Genomic DNA, 17,412 nt, shown 5'->3' with positions numbered 1-17,412 from the left:
AAAACTCAGAAGTCTTATAGCATTTCTTCTACCACACTTTGTTGTTTGAGGCAAGTCCTACCCAGGTTCAAAGGGAAGAGGACATAAACCCACCAGTCAAGAGGAGGAACATCAAGGTCACATGGGGAGATTGTTGCAGACATCTTTGGAAAATATCATCTGCCAAAATTGATGAGTCTTCATGAAATGTGAAGGAAACATATTAGGCAATCTGAAGTAACCTGAGATGTCCATTGGACTCCTCTGAGTCCATGGCCTGTGTGACTGTCTTTGGCTTAAACATACAGCCCTGGTCCAATAATCTGTGGTAAGTGGTAGAACTAGTTTTACCAACTATGTGAGCCGTGAACTATGGCACAGAATGAAGTGGATCAAACACAGAGGAACTTATGAGCACCCTTCACACATGAGGTTCAGGTGGGAGCAGGGCAGATCGTGAGCAGCTTGAGAGTAAGGTCTTAACTCATCTCTGTGCTTTTGAAGTGTTTTGCATTAGTGGGTGCTCTACTGTCGTGGAAAAATCAACCAGTCGCTGTTACCTGAAGACTGAATCAGCTGTTATCATCATGGACTGCAGAAACCAAAGATGATGTTGTTCATTTGCTATCACATCTTTCTTCCAACTGTTCTGGTTTAATTGCATTTTCCTCATCTTCCATCTTATGGATCCTGATACCACCCTTTATTCCATTGTGTGTGTGTTTTATTTTTAGCCACCTCAAATCCAATTTGGAAGGAGGCACAGAATGGTCATAATTGAACCAACAAGCAAGAGACGATGGGTATAAAGTGGCCCCACTCTGGGAAGTAAAGGAATATTGAAGAAGGAGACGGGAAGATCATTAAAAGTCTTGAAGCAGTTCTTCCTGCCTCAGCTCCGTGCCCTCTTCTTTGCCCTGTGGAAGGTCCACAGAGGAAAAAAATACAGTTATTAAAAAAAGAGGATCCGGGTCTCTAAACTCAGTGAAACCCCTGTCTCTAAATAAAATATGTATTTGTATAAAAAAGGACTGGGGATGTGGCTCAGCAGTTGAGTGCCCCTGGGTTCAATCCCTGGTACCAAAAATAGAGGAAAGATTTCATTTAAAGTGATGGTACCATAAGGTTTGTTTCTTGTCTGGGTAAGAAGAGAGATGAGTAATCTAAAGGACACCATGAATCGTTCCTGAGGTGTTCCCCAGCCATCTCTGAATGTAAGATGAAGCCCACCAAGCCAGCTGATGGGGTGGTAACTATGAGGTCTGCTCGTGTCTTACCTCCACGGAGCCTGCATAGAAATACCTCCAGAGGGTTAGAAGTGGCAATTGACTGCTTTTTACCTGACGTAAAAACTCTTCATCTTTTTATCTTCATAACTACAGTTTGGATCTTGACTGTCCCTCAGAGGTTCATGAATCAAAGGTTTGGTCCCCTGGGAGATGCCATTCGGAGGTGGCAGGACTTCTAGGAGGTGGAGCCTAGTGGGAGGTTCTTAGCACACAGGACGCGCACTTGAACTGGAGGGTGGGACCCCGGCCCCCTCTTCACTTGCTTTTGCTTCCCGGGCATAAGATGAGCAGTTCTACTCAGCCCAGGGCTCCTGCCACATGTCCTGCCTCACCACAGGCCCAAAGCAGTGGGGCCAATTGATCAAACCCTAAAAGTTCCAAAACTGTGAGCCAAAATAAGACTTTTCTCTAGGTTGATTTTCTCAGGTATGTTTTTATGGTGTTGGGAAAATACAATCTGCCCAAATTGGGAAGATGACTATTGCAATAATTCACCGCTGCTCCATTCCAAATGGACCTCTGTCCTTCCTCTTTGCTCGCACTGTCCAACACTCTGCCTTCAGGGAACTGGAATGGATGTATGTGGAGAAGCAGCCAAATGAATAAAAGTCAGGGTCTGTGCGCTAAGTGGAGCTGGAGCATGAGCAGGGGAAGCCAGGGTGGAAGGATGAGAGAAAAAAGTTCTCAGAAGCTTCTCTGGTGAAGAGGAAAAACTAAGATGAGTTGTTAAAGCCCAAGGGCAGGAGAGGGGTTACGCTGTGGGACAGAAATTAAAGGCAAGAGTGAGACAGAGGCAGACTGGAGAGGGTGGTTTCCATCCGGGAGCTGCGGGAGCTTCCTGGAGTCTGCCGTACCTGGCTGCTGGATGCACTGTGAACGGTGGTCAGCCTGGCCTAAGAGTGGAAAGGGGGGACACTAGATAAGCAGCACCTTCTCTTTGCCAAAGTAGTCCAGCCTCCATGTTAGCTGGGTGACCCAGTTCCAGGAAGACAGCACGGAAAACAGACATTTTGCTGGGGCCAATGCTTCCACAGCATTAAGGCACCCATTTTGACTCCTTCCAGAGTTGTGCAAGGGATGGGAGCTGATGGGGTCACCTGAGGTAAGGGGGAAATGCCACCTGTATCTTTGGCTGTATCCAAAGGTCCGACATTTTCCTTTGAAAAAAAAAAATTCCTAAAAAAAATACATCTCTCAATTTTATCTTCCTTAAATGTAATCTCAATGTGTTTGTTTTAGTAGAACTCTTGGTTTCAGTGAGAAAATGTCCAACTGAAACTAGTACAGATCAAAAGAAAACTTATTAGTTCATGTAACCAGATTGGGAAAGGCTGAGAAGTGGCAGGTTCCAGGGACAGCCAGAACGCAGCGCAACTGGAACAACGAACAGCCAGACCAGAGACTCAAACACAATAAGGGCTTCTCCATTTTTTTTTTTTTTTTTTTTTTTTGTATTTTCTGCATTGTGTGAGGCCGATTTTTTCTACATGACTATAGCTACTGTAGCATCTAGCAGGCACAGGGAACTTTCTATCTTTATCACCAGAGTAGAAGGTGATCACATTTTCCCTGATCCAGAGAATAAAAGTTCCCCAGGAGGAAATCGATTAGACTATCTGGGTTTTAAGCCTGCTGTGGTTCGTCCCCACCAAAACTCATATGGAGGCTTAATTCTTCAATGCAGCAGTGTTAGGAAGTGGAGCCTAATGGGAGGCTTTTGGGTCTTGGGCTGGGGGCCCTCATGAATGGATCAATGCCCTTCTCTCATGAGTGAGTTCCTGTTCCAGTGGGACTAGATTAGTTACCTGAGAGCAAGGTGTTGGGAAGCAAGCCTGTCGCTCATGCTCATGTTTCACCTCTCTTGCATGTGCCCACATTTCCACCAGGCTGCAAGTAGCTCCAGGCTATCACCAGAAGCCAAGTGATGTGACACCATGTTCTTGGACTTCTCAGTCTCCAGAACCATGAACCAAAATAAACCCATTTTCTTTATAAATTACCCAGTTTCAGGTAGTCTGTTTTAGCAACAGAAAATGCACTAAGACAATGCCTAGCCTTGGGAAATGCCTTTTAAACTAACTGGGACTGACATTTCCCTCTACTATTATGGGTGGGTAGCTGGCTGAGTGAGTGAGTAGGTGGTTGAGAGGTTGGTTGTGGGCAGAAGATGCAGTGGGAACTGCTTCTAAAGGGCATCAGAGTGCTATGACCTGATGTCTGGCATTGGGGACCAGCCACGCACAGAGGTATCCACCATTACAAATATTCCTCCTTCCTTCTCATTTATCCACATCTAAGAGTGAGAATTTGTGAATAGGCCACATATTTTTAATATTTTCCAAATGTTCTACAGTATATACATAGTACCTTTGTGATATATGTTTTTGTTTTTGTTTTTAAGGAAGAGAGCAGATACACTTTCATTAACCCAGGCAGAAATATTAAGAACCCAAACAGAAAAACTCTAATTTTAGGTCTAATGCTCTTGTGGCATATATGCTTTGAAATTTATTTGCAAAACCAAATAAATATATTTGTGTGTATGTGACCAGGACTATTTTTTGTAGGAAAGAGAAAGGATTCTGAAAGGGAGTAGAGGGAACCTTTAAAGATTTGCTTTACAGTATAAAATGCTGGTTTTTTCCATCAGCATTCTTGTAGCCCAGGCTGCGTTGCATATCCGAGGCCCATCTTCTTTCAGGAACCGTGGGAGAATCAGGGAAGCTCTGTGCCTCTGTATTTGACTGAGACTCAATTCCACATCGTAAACAGGAGGGCAGAATGTTGAGGTGGTTGTCAGGACTCAGAGAAGGTAGATGGAGTCAAGGGGGAATTGAAAAAATTTTCTCTCCCCACAACACATAATGTCTAATCATTTTTTTTTTTTTTTTTTTTTTTTTTTGGTAAGGATCATTTAACAAGAAAGAATATTTTGAATAAAGAGCAAAAATACACTGTAAATTCTTTTCCCTGTGCACTTCTGTAGTTGCCAAATCTCTACAATTAACATGTACATCTTTCATAGAGTAAAAAGGTTTTTGAAAATAAAGTCCAGTTCAAATTTTAAAAGTCATTTTTAATTCCACCAGCCTGGCAAAGCGATTTCCATTTTTAGGAGTGCCTTGGAGTCTCTGCCTGAGTCTTCCTAAGGAAGGGAAAGTGAGCCCAGGTGGGCGTGGGCAGGGGACGTGGTGTGGTGCCACACAGGGCGTTTCCTGAGGGTGGGGCGGGGGCGGGGTTTCCTGAAAATACCGGAAACAGTTCACCAGTTGCTATTGGAGGGTGAGGTGGGTCAGTGGGCGGGGAAGCCAATCAGAAATCCTGGACAGGGCTGGGTCTGTAGCTCGGTGGTAGAGTGCTCGCCTTGATCCTCAGCACGACATAAAAAAATAAATAAATAAATAAAATAAAGGCATTGTGTCAAAAAACACATTAAAAAAGGAAAGAAAGAAAAGAAAAGAAAAAGAAATAAACTCGACAGAAAAAATACTAGTAAGCCACCCTAAACATGCCTCTGGGATGCATTCATTCAGCAAACATTAACCAAGTGCCTCTCCGTGTCAGATGTTAGAGATGTGGAAAGGAGGGGAGATAGCCTAGAAAAAGAAGAAAAAGTTCATAAGGGTGGAGCTGGACTTGGGTTTAAGGGTTGCTGTGTACCTCTGGGCAGGTTGCTTAACCTCTCTGTGCTCTAGTTCTCTTGTAACATTTTTTGAAAAAATTTGTGAGTCAATATGTATGAATGCTCTGAAGGGCAAATGCCATATGTAAGGATTACCTAGTGCCAGTTGTCATCGTTATGGTCTCTGTACCTATGGAGTTCACAGTTCAATGGTTAAAACAGCACATACAGGAAGTTGGTGGAAGAAGATGAAGGACGTGACAGGTTCATTTGTTTTAGTTGACGAGAAGCTCCTCCACTGAACACTTTGCAGATCATGCTGCCCAGAACTCCAGCCCCAGGCGCCACTTAGTAAGAGACTGAGTCACAGTGGCATTCTTACTCGGTGACGGGAATGGTGTGGCCATGACGAAGGCTTTTTTTCAGTACTTACTCTAGGACAGGCAAAGTGCTTTCAAAGTGCTTTCTGTGAATTAGCTCACTCGAGTCCTCAGCTTACACGTGCATTATCATCTCCATTGTGCAGATGGGGAAACTGAGGCACCAAGAGATGAGGTAACTTGTTCATGGTCATATGGGATTTGAGCTGAAGTAGTCTGTGTTCAAAATTAGCCTGTGTGTTACCCGGATCACCTTAGGTGTACCATTGACATCCATCGACTGTGAGAGAATAATACAAGTGTCTCAGAGGCTGAGGCAGGAGGATGGCAAGTTCAAGGTCAGCCTCAGCAATTTAGCCAGGCCTTAAGCAACTTAGCGAGACCCTGTCTCAAAATAAAATATATAAAGGGCTGAGGATGTGGCTCAGTGGTTAAGCACCCTTGGGCTCAATCCTTAGTTGTTGTTGTTGTTTAAATAATTCTGTGTGACCAGGGATGCTACTCACCAACTTATTTGAGTATCATTTATTTGCTACTTTTGTAGCATTTATTGAGTCCCTGGTTCCAAGTAGAGGAAGAAATGGGTGCAGAAAGGAAGCCAGGATCTTTCTGTAAGAAAGCTATTTTGGGAGATAAGACTTGTACAACTTCAAAAAGAGACAGGTTTCCCCATGAGGAGCACAGAGACTGTTCAGAGACACACAGGAGGAAGAATAACTCTGGGTTGGGAGGGCTATTGGGTTTGCAGAGGGTCTCAATGGACAAACGGCCATTCAAGAAGATGGCATTCCAGCCTGAGGAAGAGCACAAGGGAAGAAATCAGACAGGACAGCGTCGCGCAGCGTGGTTGGCTGAAGATGCAGGGTGAGGGGGAGTGGCTGGGGTCTGAAGAAGGTTCCATGGGCCGCCAGGGCCTCACTGTGGAGGCCTTGAACTCTGACTCAGGAAGGTGGATTTCACTGAGGAGGAAATGGAGAGTTCTTGAAAACTTTTGGGAATGGGAGCAAATGGATCAGCATGGGGATTTGGAAGAATGATCCTCAGTATGTGGAGAGTGAGTTTCAGAAAGAGAAGGCAGATAACAGGGATCCAGTCCACAGCAAAGGGAACCAAGAGGAGAGGAGAAGGGAAGTAGGAAGGGCGCTGCAGACATGATTGGGCCACCACTTTTATCACAGAACCCCCTTGAACACCCCCGCTGAGCTGGAAGAGAAACGCAGTCATTAGCATGATCTGAATCCTTCCTTTGCCTCCTGGGCCCCTTGTGGCTCCTCAGTGCTTTGGCCAACAGCCCCCTTCAACTCCTAGAGTACATCCTGCCCGGTCCTCCTTTTTCCTTCTCGCATACTATTTCCTGAAATGACAGCCGCCATCCCATGCCCTCAACTCTGCCACACAAGGTCCCCCTCATCCTTCCTGTTCCGGCTCAGTGGAAATCCTCCTTGGCCCCCTTATACATCCTCGGCACTTGGTCTTTGTAGTACTAGGCACAGCTGCAATTTTTGGTTCCTTTGTGTGATTACTTAACGAGTGCCTGCCATTGGTTAGAAGCTTCATGAAAACAGATAAATATCTATTTGGCTTACCCTTGAACCTCCAGCACCAATCCTCCCTGGAGATTATACGCTCTCCAAATATTGGGTCAATGAATGGAGAATCCATAGGGTTTGGTAACTGACTGAAAAAGAGGCTGAAAGATAACATGAGATTTTTGATGTCCAGTGACAAGCCTTGTTGCCATTTACAGTGACAGGAAACACAGGACATGCCATTTTCCAGGGGTGATTGTGAATCTAGCATTGCACATTTTTATTTGGAGGTGCCAGCAGGTCGTCAATTTGTCTGGCAGACCATAGTGTATTTCATACCACAATTTAAGGGACATGGTGCAGCCAGAGAAAGGAAGAGTGAAGAGTTTGAAGGTGTATCAGTAACAATTCAGTTTGTCTGCATATAGCCAAAAAAAAAAAAAAAAAAAAAAAAAGAATAGAGACTTAAATATGAAAGGATTTATTTCTCGTGGAAAAGGAAGTCACGGGCTGGACGGGGAGCTCCATGGTCATCTGAGAATCCTCCTCTCTTTGCACCACTTTTCTTAGTATGTAGATTCTATCCTCAAAGTCTTATTGGGCCCAAGATGGCTGCCAGAGGTCTAGTCATCAAATCTGTATGGCTGGCAGCAGGAAAGAAGAAGGGGGAAGGTGAAATAGACTTGCCTAAAGGCCTGATACAATTATGTTGCACTGGCCAAAACTTAGAAAACGGGTGCATCTTGCTTCAAGGAAAACTGGAAAATACATCCTTTTAGGAGGACCCAGTGCTGTCCTGAAAAAAGTCAGATTGTGCTGATAAAAAATGATGGATGCCAGATGGGCAATGGCTTATTCTAGTACAGGGGGTAACAGCTTAGGTGAGACGGTGGAGGTCATGAGAGAAATGTCAAGTTGCATAAATATTCCCCCAAGACGGAAGAATTGAAGTTCATTGGATTAGACAAAGGGGAATGAAGGGAAGGGTGGAGGATGGGAACGGGAAAGACAGTAGAAGGAATGGGACAGAACTTTCCTATGCTCACATATGAATACGTGACCAGTAAAACTCCACTTTATGTATGACCACAAGAATGGAATCCTAATGAGAATAAGTTATACTGCATGCATGTATCATATGTCCAAATATACTCTACTGTCATGTATAAATAGAACAAATTTCAAAACAAAAGAAAGAAAGAAAATTGTGGAATAGAAAAAAGTCACCATGTCACTATGTTACCATGCAAAAACAAATACATAAATATTCTCCCAGGCAGGAAGAATGATCATATCCAGGAAAGGTGGAATTTCAGAACGGCAAGCAATCCCAGTGATCACTCGCCTTCATTCTGTTAGAGAGACTTGACTCCTAGGAACAAAGAGACTGGGCCGACGTCACACCCCAAGTGAGCAGCAGAGCAGACTCAGATCCCCTTGATGAAGTGATGGAAAAGTCTGTGGGGAGGGTTCGTAACCCCTCCCCCTGAACGTGCCTGAACATGGGTGGGCTCTGTGCAGCACTCCAGTGACTCCAAGGACAGTCTGGGATAGAGCGGGGTTTGAATCCCAGCTATGGGTCCTCGGGCAAGTTACCAGCTTCTGTGTGTCTCAAGTCATTCATCTGAGTCACAGAGACATGGCACAGAGTAGTTGTAGAGTATGGTCACAGACCATAAATAGTGGTCTTACGATTATTATTTTTAGAAAGCAACTGATATTTCTGGAACAATTGAATCAGTGAACATATGAGACATGAATGAATGAAATTAGAACAGGAAACTGCCCATCTTAGAGGGATTAGCTCTTTGCTTGTTTTGTTAGTTAACATAGCATCACTGTGACAAAATGCCTGAGAAAATCAGTGTAGAAGAGGAAAGGTTTATTTTGGCCCATGGTTTCAGAGATTTCAATCTGCTGTCACTTGGCCCAATTCCTAGGGGTCTATGGTAAGACAGAAGACCATGGTGAGCAGCTCATAGAATAGCATGAGAGAGAGAGGAGAGGGACACTCCCAATGACCCACCTCTTTCAACTAGGCCCCACCTCCTTAAAGTCCCACTACCTCCAAATGGCATCGCCAGCTGGAGACCAATCTTTCAACCCCTGAGCCTTTGGGAGTCATCCCAGACCCAAACTACACTTGGTGGCAGCTACCAAACAGGATAGGTAGGCACTCGTCTACCCTGGTTTTATAATCTATCACTCTAGCTTTCCATGTTTACCCTCCAAGCAGCTGTCCTTCCTTGGACTCATTGTGACCTTCCTGTCAAACCATGCCATGATCTGTCCAGACACTTGCTCCTCTTCCAAACCAACCCTAGAAGGATGAGCCAGATGCAGGCTTCCTCCTTGATCCGTTTTCCTCCTCTCGCCCCCACGTGTCCCCACGCATCCCCTATCCCACTTCTCAGCATTGGGTTCCTCCCCCATTCATGGGCACTGAGCTTAGCCTTGATGAGCAGCCTAAAGAAGACAGTAGCCATGGACCCTGCCTTCGAGTCCTTGCACCTCAGTGACTCATGCAGTGACTCATGCAGACTTGATGCCCACCTTAAAAGACATAGTTATTTAAGGGAAAATCCAGATAACTGTACTCTAAATACAATTCCCCTCCTTCTTCCGTTACCTCTGGCATCCCCCGCTCATCTATTATTATCTATTCTTTGCCTCTGTAACTAGTTTCATGTTGACTTAGTAATTTTTGTGGAATTTTAAAAGCTAGGAGATAGTTATGTTTATGGTCTTTTCCTTATGGTTTTCAAAAACACTTCATCAATTCAGTATCAACACTCAAGGTAAAACAGCATTAAATTACCAGATGAAACCTGCAAAAATCTATAAACACTATAAGTGAGATCCTCATTAAAATTAATTTATTTTCATTGGGTATAAACTGGATTCTAGTTTTATCTGGAAATGTGGAATTTATGCCTTATTGTAAAATATGGCAGTAAGTCCCCAATTGCTGTAGCCAGGACTATATGCCAGCTGGAGAGGACATGGAACTCAATATTTGCCTGTCTGTGAAGGATTCACATCCAGAAATCCTGACGTCCCCTGCTATAAGAATACTCCTGCATTTCCTCTCCTGGAGGAGGAAATGCTTGTGCCACTAACTAGCTGGGTGACTTTGGGAAAGATGCCTCATTTCTCTGGGACTCAGTTTTCCCATCTACAAAACAAAGAGGCTGGATTAAATTATTTTGAAGTTATTTGAAGTTTTGAAATTATTTCAGACTTCATGCTGAAGGTATGCATAGAAAGTGTTGGAGCAACTTCTTAAAAAGACAACTTGAAAAAGCAACTTCTTAAAGAGTCCCAGGTCACCTTCTCAGAGGCTGATTCAGTAAGCTGGGTTTCTGCTGAAGAATCAGCACTTTTAATGAGTAACTCCTGATAATTCTCAAGCAGAGAGTCTGAGGATCAGTTTCAGAAAGTCACTTGTAGCTTTTTTCCAGCTCCAACACTCTGAGTCTTCCTCTGGAACATACGCATTCTAGAAAAAGGAGAGGGCAGAGGAGAAGAAGGAAGAGGAGGAGGAGGAGATGGCCAAGAAATAAGAAAGAATCTTATTATCTCCCAAGAAAAGAGGTTCAAAGGGCAAGCACTGTGGTGATTACCAGAGTTGACCACTTGCACTGACCTCTCTCCTTCAGCTCTGTGCAATCCCATCTCAGCCTCCTTCTGGGAACTTGATCAGAGTCTACCATGTATATTATCTAACTGCTCCCTATGAATGAATGTCTTATCTCATTTAAAGTGTGAGTCTTCCAGTGGTGGAGTCTGCTTTGACCTACTGGGCTCTTAGAGCAGCCCCTGCACAGTGCCAAGGGAATCAAAGACTCAATGTAATACCAACATAAGTGGAAGGATGGTTAACTTTGAACCCTGGAAGAGGAGCCCTTTTCAGTTTCTACCAGTGGGAACACCTTTCATCAAGCATTTTCCCCTCAGTATTTAGGAACAGTTTCCCCTTCATAATGAATCTGAGGAGAGGTAGACCTGATTAATTTCCCCTAATGAGGTCTTCTTATTACTAACAAAGTTTAGGGTGATATGTACAATTGGGCTTTTTTTTTTTTTTTTTTTTTTTTTTTTTTTTGGTGTTTAAATCAGGGACTGCTTTCTGCTTTACATATAAATAATATCAGTAGGTAAAACTTACTCTGTTGTTTGAATGGTGTCTTCTTGCTCTCTCCTTGTAGGATGGAAGGAGACAGCTAACTCTCTGGGGTTGCTTTTATAAGGGCACTGCGGTAGTCAGCTTTCTGTCACTGTGACAAAATACTTGAGGTAATCAACTTAAAAGGAGGAAAGGTTTATTTTGGCTCACAGTTTCAGTTCATGGTCATTTGGTCATTGTTTGGGCCTGTAGGGGCACAGTACATCGTGGCAGGAATACATTATAGAAAAGAGCCGTTTGTCTCATGGTAGCTGGGAAGCAAAGAGAGAGACAGGAAGGGACCAGAGTCTCCATATCCCCTTCAAGGTTATACACCCAGTGACCTAACTTCCTCTCAGTAGGCCCCACCTGTGGGACCTGGATCAGTCCCAGGGCCTCACACGAATCAGGCAAGCACTCTACCACTGAGCCATATCCCTGGCCCCTAGGCCCCACCTCTTTAAGGTTCTGTCACCTCCCAGTAGCACACAGGTTGGGGACCAAGACTTTAACACATGGGCCTTTGGGAGACATTTCAGATTCAAACTATAGATCTGCTCCTGGCCCCAGAGGCCCTTTTCATCTCACAAGGCAAAATGCATTCAGTCCATCTCCAGGAGTCCCAAAGCCTCAGCAGTTCCAGCTGTTGCTCAAACGTCCAAGTCCAGAGTCTCTTGAGATGCAAGACAAACTCAGCTATAAGCCTCCATGTAAAATGAATTAGAACAAATGACAAACTTCGAAGAGACAGTGACACAGGGTAAACATTCCCATAACAAAAGGTTAGAATAGGAAAACAGGAAGGAGGAATCAGATCAAAGTATAATCGAAGTCCTGCAGAGCAAACATTCCATCCTACACTTCCATGTCCAGCATCTGGGGCACATGATGGCTTGATATGAGCTCCAAGGGGCTGGGGCAACCCCATCCCTACAACCCTGCTGGCCGCAGCCCACATGGCTACTCCCTTGGGCTGGCTCTACGTGCTTCCAGCAGCTTCCCCGGGCAGGTGTTCTACATTCCTGGTGTCTCTAACTCCAGGAAGTCTCCAGTTTGTGCTTCACTCTCGCAGTTTCTCGCATCGCCCTGTCAGGGACTGCCTACAACCACTCCAGCTCTGCCACACGCTGCCTGCTTTCCCAGGCTCTCCTCTGGAATTCAGTGGTAGGCTCCAAGTCTCCATAACTCTGCCATACCGCATGCCTGCAAAGCCAACAAATGGGGACAAAACCAGGGTTTGCCACTGGCATGAGCAGAATCCCATTCCTAAGGAGGGGCCCTTCTGACCTAATGGCTCCCCAAAGGTGCCCCTGCCTTCTGATACTACCATCTTGGTGATGGTTTCAACATAAATTTTATGGAGAAACAAACATTCAGACCATAGTACCAGGCAATGCTCTGAGTACTTTACCTTCACGCATCCATTTCAACCTCATTAGAAACCTGTAAGAGGGCTATTTTTATTGTATTCATTTCCCAAAAACTGAAGCACAAAGAAGTTAAGCAGCCTACTGAGGGTCGCACATCTAGGAGGCAGAAGACCCAGGATCCCAGGCAGGATCACCTCTGGAGCTAAAGTTCCTAACCACTTTGCTCCTCTGCCTCCTATATGTTTGAGGAACCTCTGATCTCCCTCCGCTGTAGCCTGCCACCCCAAAGATCTCCACCATCCCTTTCCCAATTTTCCCATTTGTCTCTGTTCTCAAGGAAGGCTGTGTGGAGGGAGAGGCAGCCCAGGAGAGATAAGGGCCCTGGGGATGAGCAGGGTGGACTCACTGCCATATTACTCGATAGACAACCAGAAACTTTGGGAAACCAGATGGCCTTGTGGGCAGAGAAAATACAGGAACTGCTTAGCAGTGGCCGTAGGGTCTGCTTAGTCAGACCCTTTGGGACCTGACTGCAAACATACAGACAATGGCCAGAGAAACAAGCAATTGCCAGCCTCTCTTCACCCTGTAACAAGACCTATAGGAATGGGGTGTAGCACAGAGGTAGAGTGCATGCTCAAAGCCCCTAGTTCTATCCCCAGCACCACACACACACACACACACACACACACACACACACACACACACACAAATGTCTGGTGCATTTTCCTTAGACGTTGTGCTTCTTTCGCTCAAGTGAATATGCACTTATTCTTCAGCTGATTAGATGAAAAAGACAAAACACCTCGTGCATATGAAGTTTCCTCCTGCAGTAGGAGGTGAGCGGATAGCTTCACTGTCTTGGTGAGTCATTGCCTGGATTTGAAAAGAACGCACCTACAGCAACATGCAGGGTGTAGACTCAGTAAATAACCAGCTGACTGGCACTTCTGAAACCCATTTCTGCCCCTGAGTTGTTTTCCTCATCTTTTTTTCTTTTTCTTCATCGTCTCCATTTCCCCCTCTTTGGTAAGGTCCAAAGCAGCAGGCTCCTTGTTCTCTCCATTAAAATGCAAAACTATCCTTCCCTTTCCACCTTTCCAGTCCTGGGACCCAGAGGCAAGAAATGAGGGCAGCGCTAAAGAGAAACATATAAAAAATAAATGAGCCATTCATAAAAATGAATATTATCACCAAAAGGAGCCGTCTGCCAACATCTCCATGTATGTATTAACTCAGATGGTCTCTCTGTAACAACACGGAATTAAGCCAATACATCATCTTTTTAGTGGCTGCTCAGCTGATTTACTATTAACTTTAAACAACCATTGTGAAATGAGCGCTTCACTTTGCTGTAATGATGATGAGATTTCGCCCAGGATTATTTTTTATAATGTAAGCCTCAAAATTGGCAAAATAAATTTCAGTTGTGCTTAGTACCCTCTTACGGCCCTCTGAAGGAACCAGATATTCAGGTGGGGGAAACAGCTTCATTTAACCAGCTTCGTGAAGTCATTTCCACAAATCCTGCAAATTGGCTTTGTTTTCTTTTAACTCAGCAGAGCTTTTCTGGAAAATCCCCAATGTGAAGATGCTGGACCTTTTCGGCATCTCGATAAGCAACTGAGGATTGCCTCTTTTTTTCTGCAACTAAAAGACATACATACTGGACTCCTCTCTGTTCCTCGGAGGCCTGCAAGTCTCTCTAGGTGACAACATGAAAGATGCCCACAAAGAGACTTCCTGCTGACAGCTAAGTCCTGGAGACAGTCTGAGCACCTGGCTGTTATTTCTTGCTTGGCCTTTCACTGGGTCACACAAGTCTTTTTCTTTTCCTCCTTTGCTTCTCTGTCGGTGTTGGGCTCTGCCCCTTGTGCAAGTTGTGACTGTAAAGAAAGGCGACTGATTTCCACATGTGGCTTGTGGAGCGAGTGGCATTACTTTGTAAATCTCTACAGGCTACAAGCCCGTGTCTGTCCCCTGCGGTTCCGAGAACAATCTGCAGCGAGCACTGACAGGAAGGGCCATTATGGTCACTGATGTTCTCGCCATCTGGAATGGTTACAGTTGTCAGGAGCTGAGATGACTCACTGTGCTGAGGAATCATTTCTCTAATGGCAGCACTAATCAGGAGGGATGAAGCCGTTGCTAAGAGCCGCTGCGTGAAGAAAATGCCCTGCCAGATGAAAAGGAAGGGCTGTTGATTTGTTTTTGCCCATTTGAAAATGAAGTGGCTTGGAATGTCATCCTTGGTTGCAACAGGCCATCCTTCACGGCGGGAGCCAGCCTTCAGGAGCAGTGTGGGCAGTTAGAACAGACAGAGGACCTGAGCTGGGTGTTTTGTCCTTCCTCTCTGTGGCCAGCTGTGCCCTGCAGGGACTGGGTAATTCTCTTTCAGAGGCTTAGCAGGTTGGTGAGAAAAGGGCAACTCAGATTCGGGCTGTTTTGGACCTCCCACGGTCTCTCTAGCCTTTGGCCCGGGGCTGTTCTGGGTATGCTCTAACCTCACTGTGAGGACCCCCCCTCCTGTTAGAGTTGGCCCCTGCGGAAGTTCCCATGAGCAGCTGGAGAACAGGACAGGGGTCAACAAACACACACTGTGCTGGGCATCTGATAAACCCTGAACAGCAAAGCACAGAGCAGGGTTTCTGCCATCAGAATGCTCACCCAACGTCACTATTATTAGGGGCCCTCTCCTAATAATGGCTGCCTTCCCATCCTTCTCCACATGTGGAGGTAAGCAATTCCACAGGTGTGAGGCAGCTAGGTAGGAGGGACGGGTGTTTGCTTAGAGAAGGATAATGACAGACAATATGGCCCCGTGGGCAAGGCACTCCGTTTTCACAACCTGGAATCTGCAAGTTGTGCCTGAAGACCCATTTATACCGGAACTTTCCATTCATAGGGCTCCAGGAAGTAGGAGGGAATCAGCCAGGAACAATCCTGACTCACCAGGCAGCAGCCTCTCCCATGGGCCCCTTGCTTGGTCTGCCTACTCTGCCCACAAGAGTTAGTAAGATATGCATGTTAGTCAGTTTTTTTGTCACTGTGACCAGGGTGATGAAGAAAACTTAGAGGAGGAAAAGTTTATTTGGGGCTTATGGTTTCATAGGTTTAGTCTATGGTTGGCCAACTCCGTTGCTCTGGGCCTGAGGTCAGACAGAACATCATGGTGGAAGGGCACAGAGCAGAAGCTTCTCCGCTCATGGCAGCTGGAAAATTGAGAGAGGGAGAAGGAGCGTGTGAAAGAGGAGCCAGGGATAGAATACAGTCCCAAAGGGTACACCACCAGTGACACATATCCTCCATCTATACCCCACCTGCCTACATTACCACTGATAGTCCATTCAAATTATTAATCCGTCCAATGGATTAACCCATTAATGAGGTTAGAGCCCAAATCATTTCCTGAAAGCCCCACCCCTGACCCTGCTGCACTGGGGACCATGCTTTCAACAAATGAGCTTTTCAGGGGGACATTCCAGGTCTAAATCCTAATGGTATATCCAGCCATCCATACAGCTCCTTGCAACAGTATCCAGAAGGCTCTTTAACTCAGGACTCCTTGATGGTATAATAGGAGTGGATTCATATAGACCAACCCTCCCTGTGAATTGGGAACTTTCTGTATTTTACAACACAGTGACCAGCAACCTTCAGCATAGACTCCAAAAGATATGTGGTATGATGACTCATAAGTGAACTGCTGAGAAGCCTTAGTCCTAAGGGAAATCTCTTTAGGTCTCAGCTGGGCTCTTCTGTAACATATAAGGTCTTCTGGTTTCCTCCTATATTAGATTTCTAGGGGTGCCCTGACAAATTACCATACACTGGGTACAATAAAACAGAAGAAATGTATTCTTTCATAGCTCTGGAGGCTAGAAGTCCAAAATCAATGTGTACACAGGATTGGTTCCTTCTGGAAGTCCTGCGGGAAACATCTATTCCATGCTTCTTTTAACTTCTAAGGATGCTAGCAACCTTTGGTACTTTTTGGTTTGTGGATGCATAACAGCAGTCTCTCCTATTTCTTCAGGTGGCCTTCTCTTGGTGTCTCCGTGTCTTTTCTTCTTATAAGAACACTCATCTCTGGATTTAGGTTTCACTCAATGGGTCAATTCAGAATAATCTCATTTCTGGATCATTAACTGCATTATGTCTACAAAGATCATTTTTCCAAGTAAGGTCACGTTCACGGGTACCTCAGGCAGGACTTGGACCCACTACTCCCACTCTCTGGACTCTTCCCAAGCCAGACTTTGCTGGGATGCCTCATGGACCTTAGAATTCTTTATATTACTAGAAAGCGATGTGTCTCTCCTATATCCTGGGCAACATTCCTGCTACTTATTAATTGTTCTTAATGTAGGGATGGATGCTTGACCGGCTAATCTCGGTGCTTTGTGCTTGACCCTCTGGGTTACTTTTTGTGGCAAAGAAACTATAATGTATAAAGCTGCTCCCCCACCCTTTCCATTGCAGCCATTTTCCCCACCTCCCAACCACTTGTCAATCTGTGGACATCCTAGCTGCTATTGGTTCATCAGTCAGCTTGCAAGTATCCTTCTCCGATATTGGTCCCCTGTTAGCCTGGCGGAATTCAACGTCTTTACGGTAGCTACCCCGCCATCTTTCCTCATCTTTCTCTCTTCCCTACTCACTTTCTCTATCCTCCTGGCTTTCACACTTTCTTGTGCACGCCCTTTCTCATTCTCTTTCTTTTCCTCTCATTTTCTCTCTTACCCTGCAGGGAGACACTCTGTTTGCTTAATAAACTCCCTTATGTGATTCCCCGTGTCTGGCGTGGTTTCCGTGGGATTCCTTACAGAAACGAGTTACCCTCTGTTAGTAGAAAGACTGTAGTCCCTGCTTAAATCCCATCCTTGCCTTTTTTCCCACTGGGTAAAACAAGAACATCATGACGTTCCCCATGGTGGCAGCCGCTCAGGGTGTCCTTTTTAACGGTTCCATATACATTGCCATGTGGTGGCTACATCTTCCTTTTCTATGATGTTTCCACCTGCTATAGTTTGGATCTTGACTATCCCTCAAAGGTCCATGTGTCAAAGGCTTGGTCC

The 17,412-nt window shown here is 45.2% G+C and overlaps 1 protein-coding gene across 2 annotated transcripts in view; it reads left to right on the top strand.

The window, feature by feature from the left end:
* The window catches only part of TMEM154 (transmembrane protein 154), a 62,375-nt gene extending 54,191 nt beyond the window's left edge, over positions 1 to 8,184 (top strand). The window contains exon 7 of one of the 2 annotated variants that reach the window (XM_079153454.1): positions 8,076 to 8,184. In XM_079153454.1, coding sequence (XP_079009580.1) covers positions 8,076 to 8,088 — 13 coding nt within the window. In that variant the 3' untranslated portion in view covers positions 8,089 to 8,184. Of the gene's footprint in view, positions 1 to 713; positions 836 to 8,075 lie in introns of those variants that run through there. The other variant, XM_079153452.1, reaches the window with a different exon arrangement.
* The last annotated feature ends 9,228 nt before the right edge of the window (positions 8,185 to 17,412 follow it).

Source organism: Sciurus vulgaris (genome assembly GCF_902686455.1).
Source record: "Sciurus vulgaris genome assembly, chromosome: 9".
NCBI classification, from domain to species: Eukaryota; Metazoa; Chordata; class Mammalia; order Rodentia; family Sciuridae; genus Sciurus; species Sciurus vulgaris.
The sequence above is the reverse complement of the archived record's forward strand: the minus strand, read 5'-3'. Positions and strand labels throughout refer to the sequence as shown.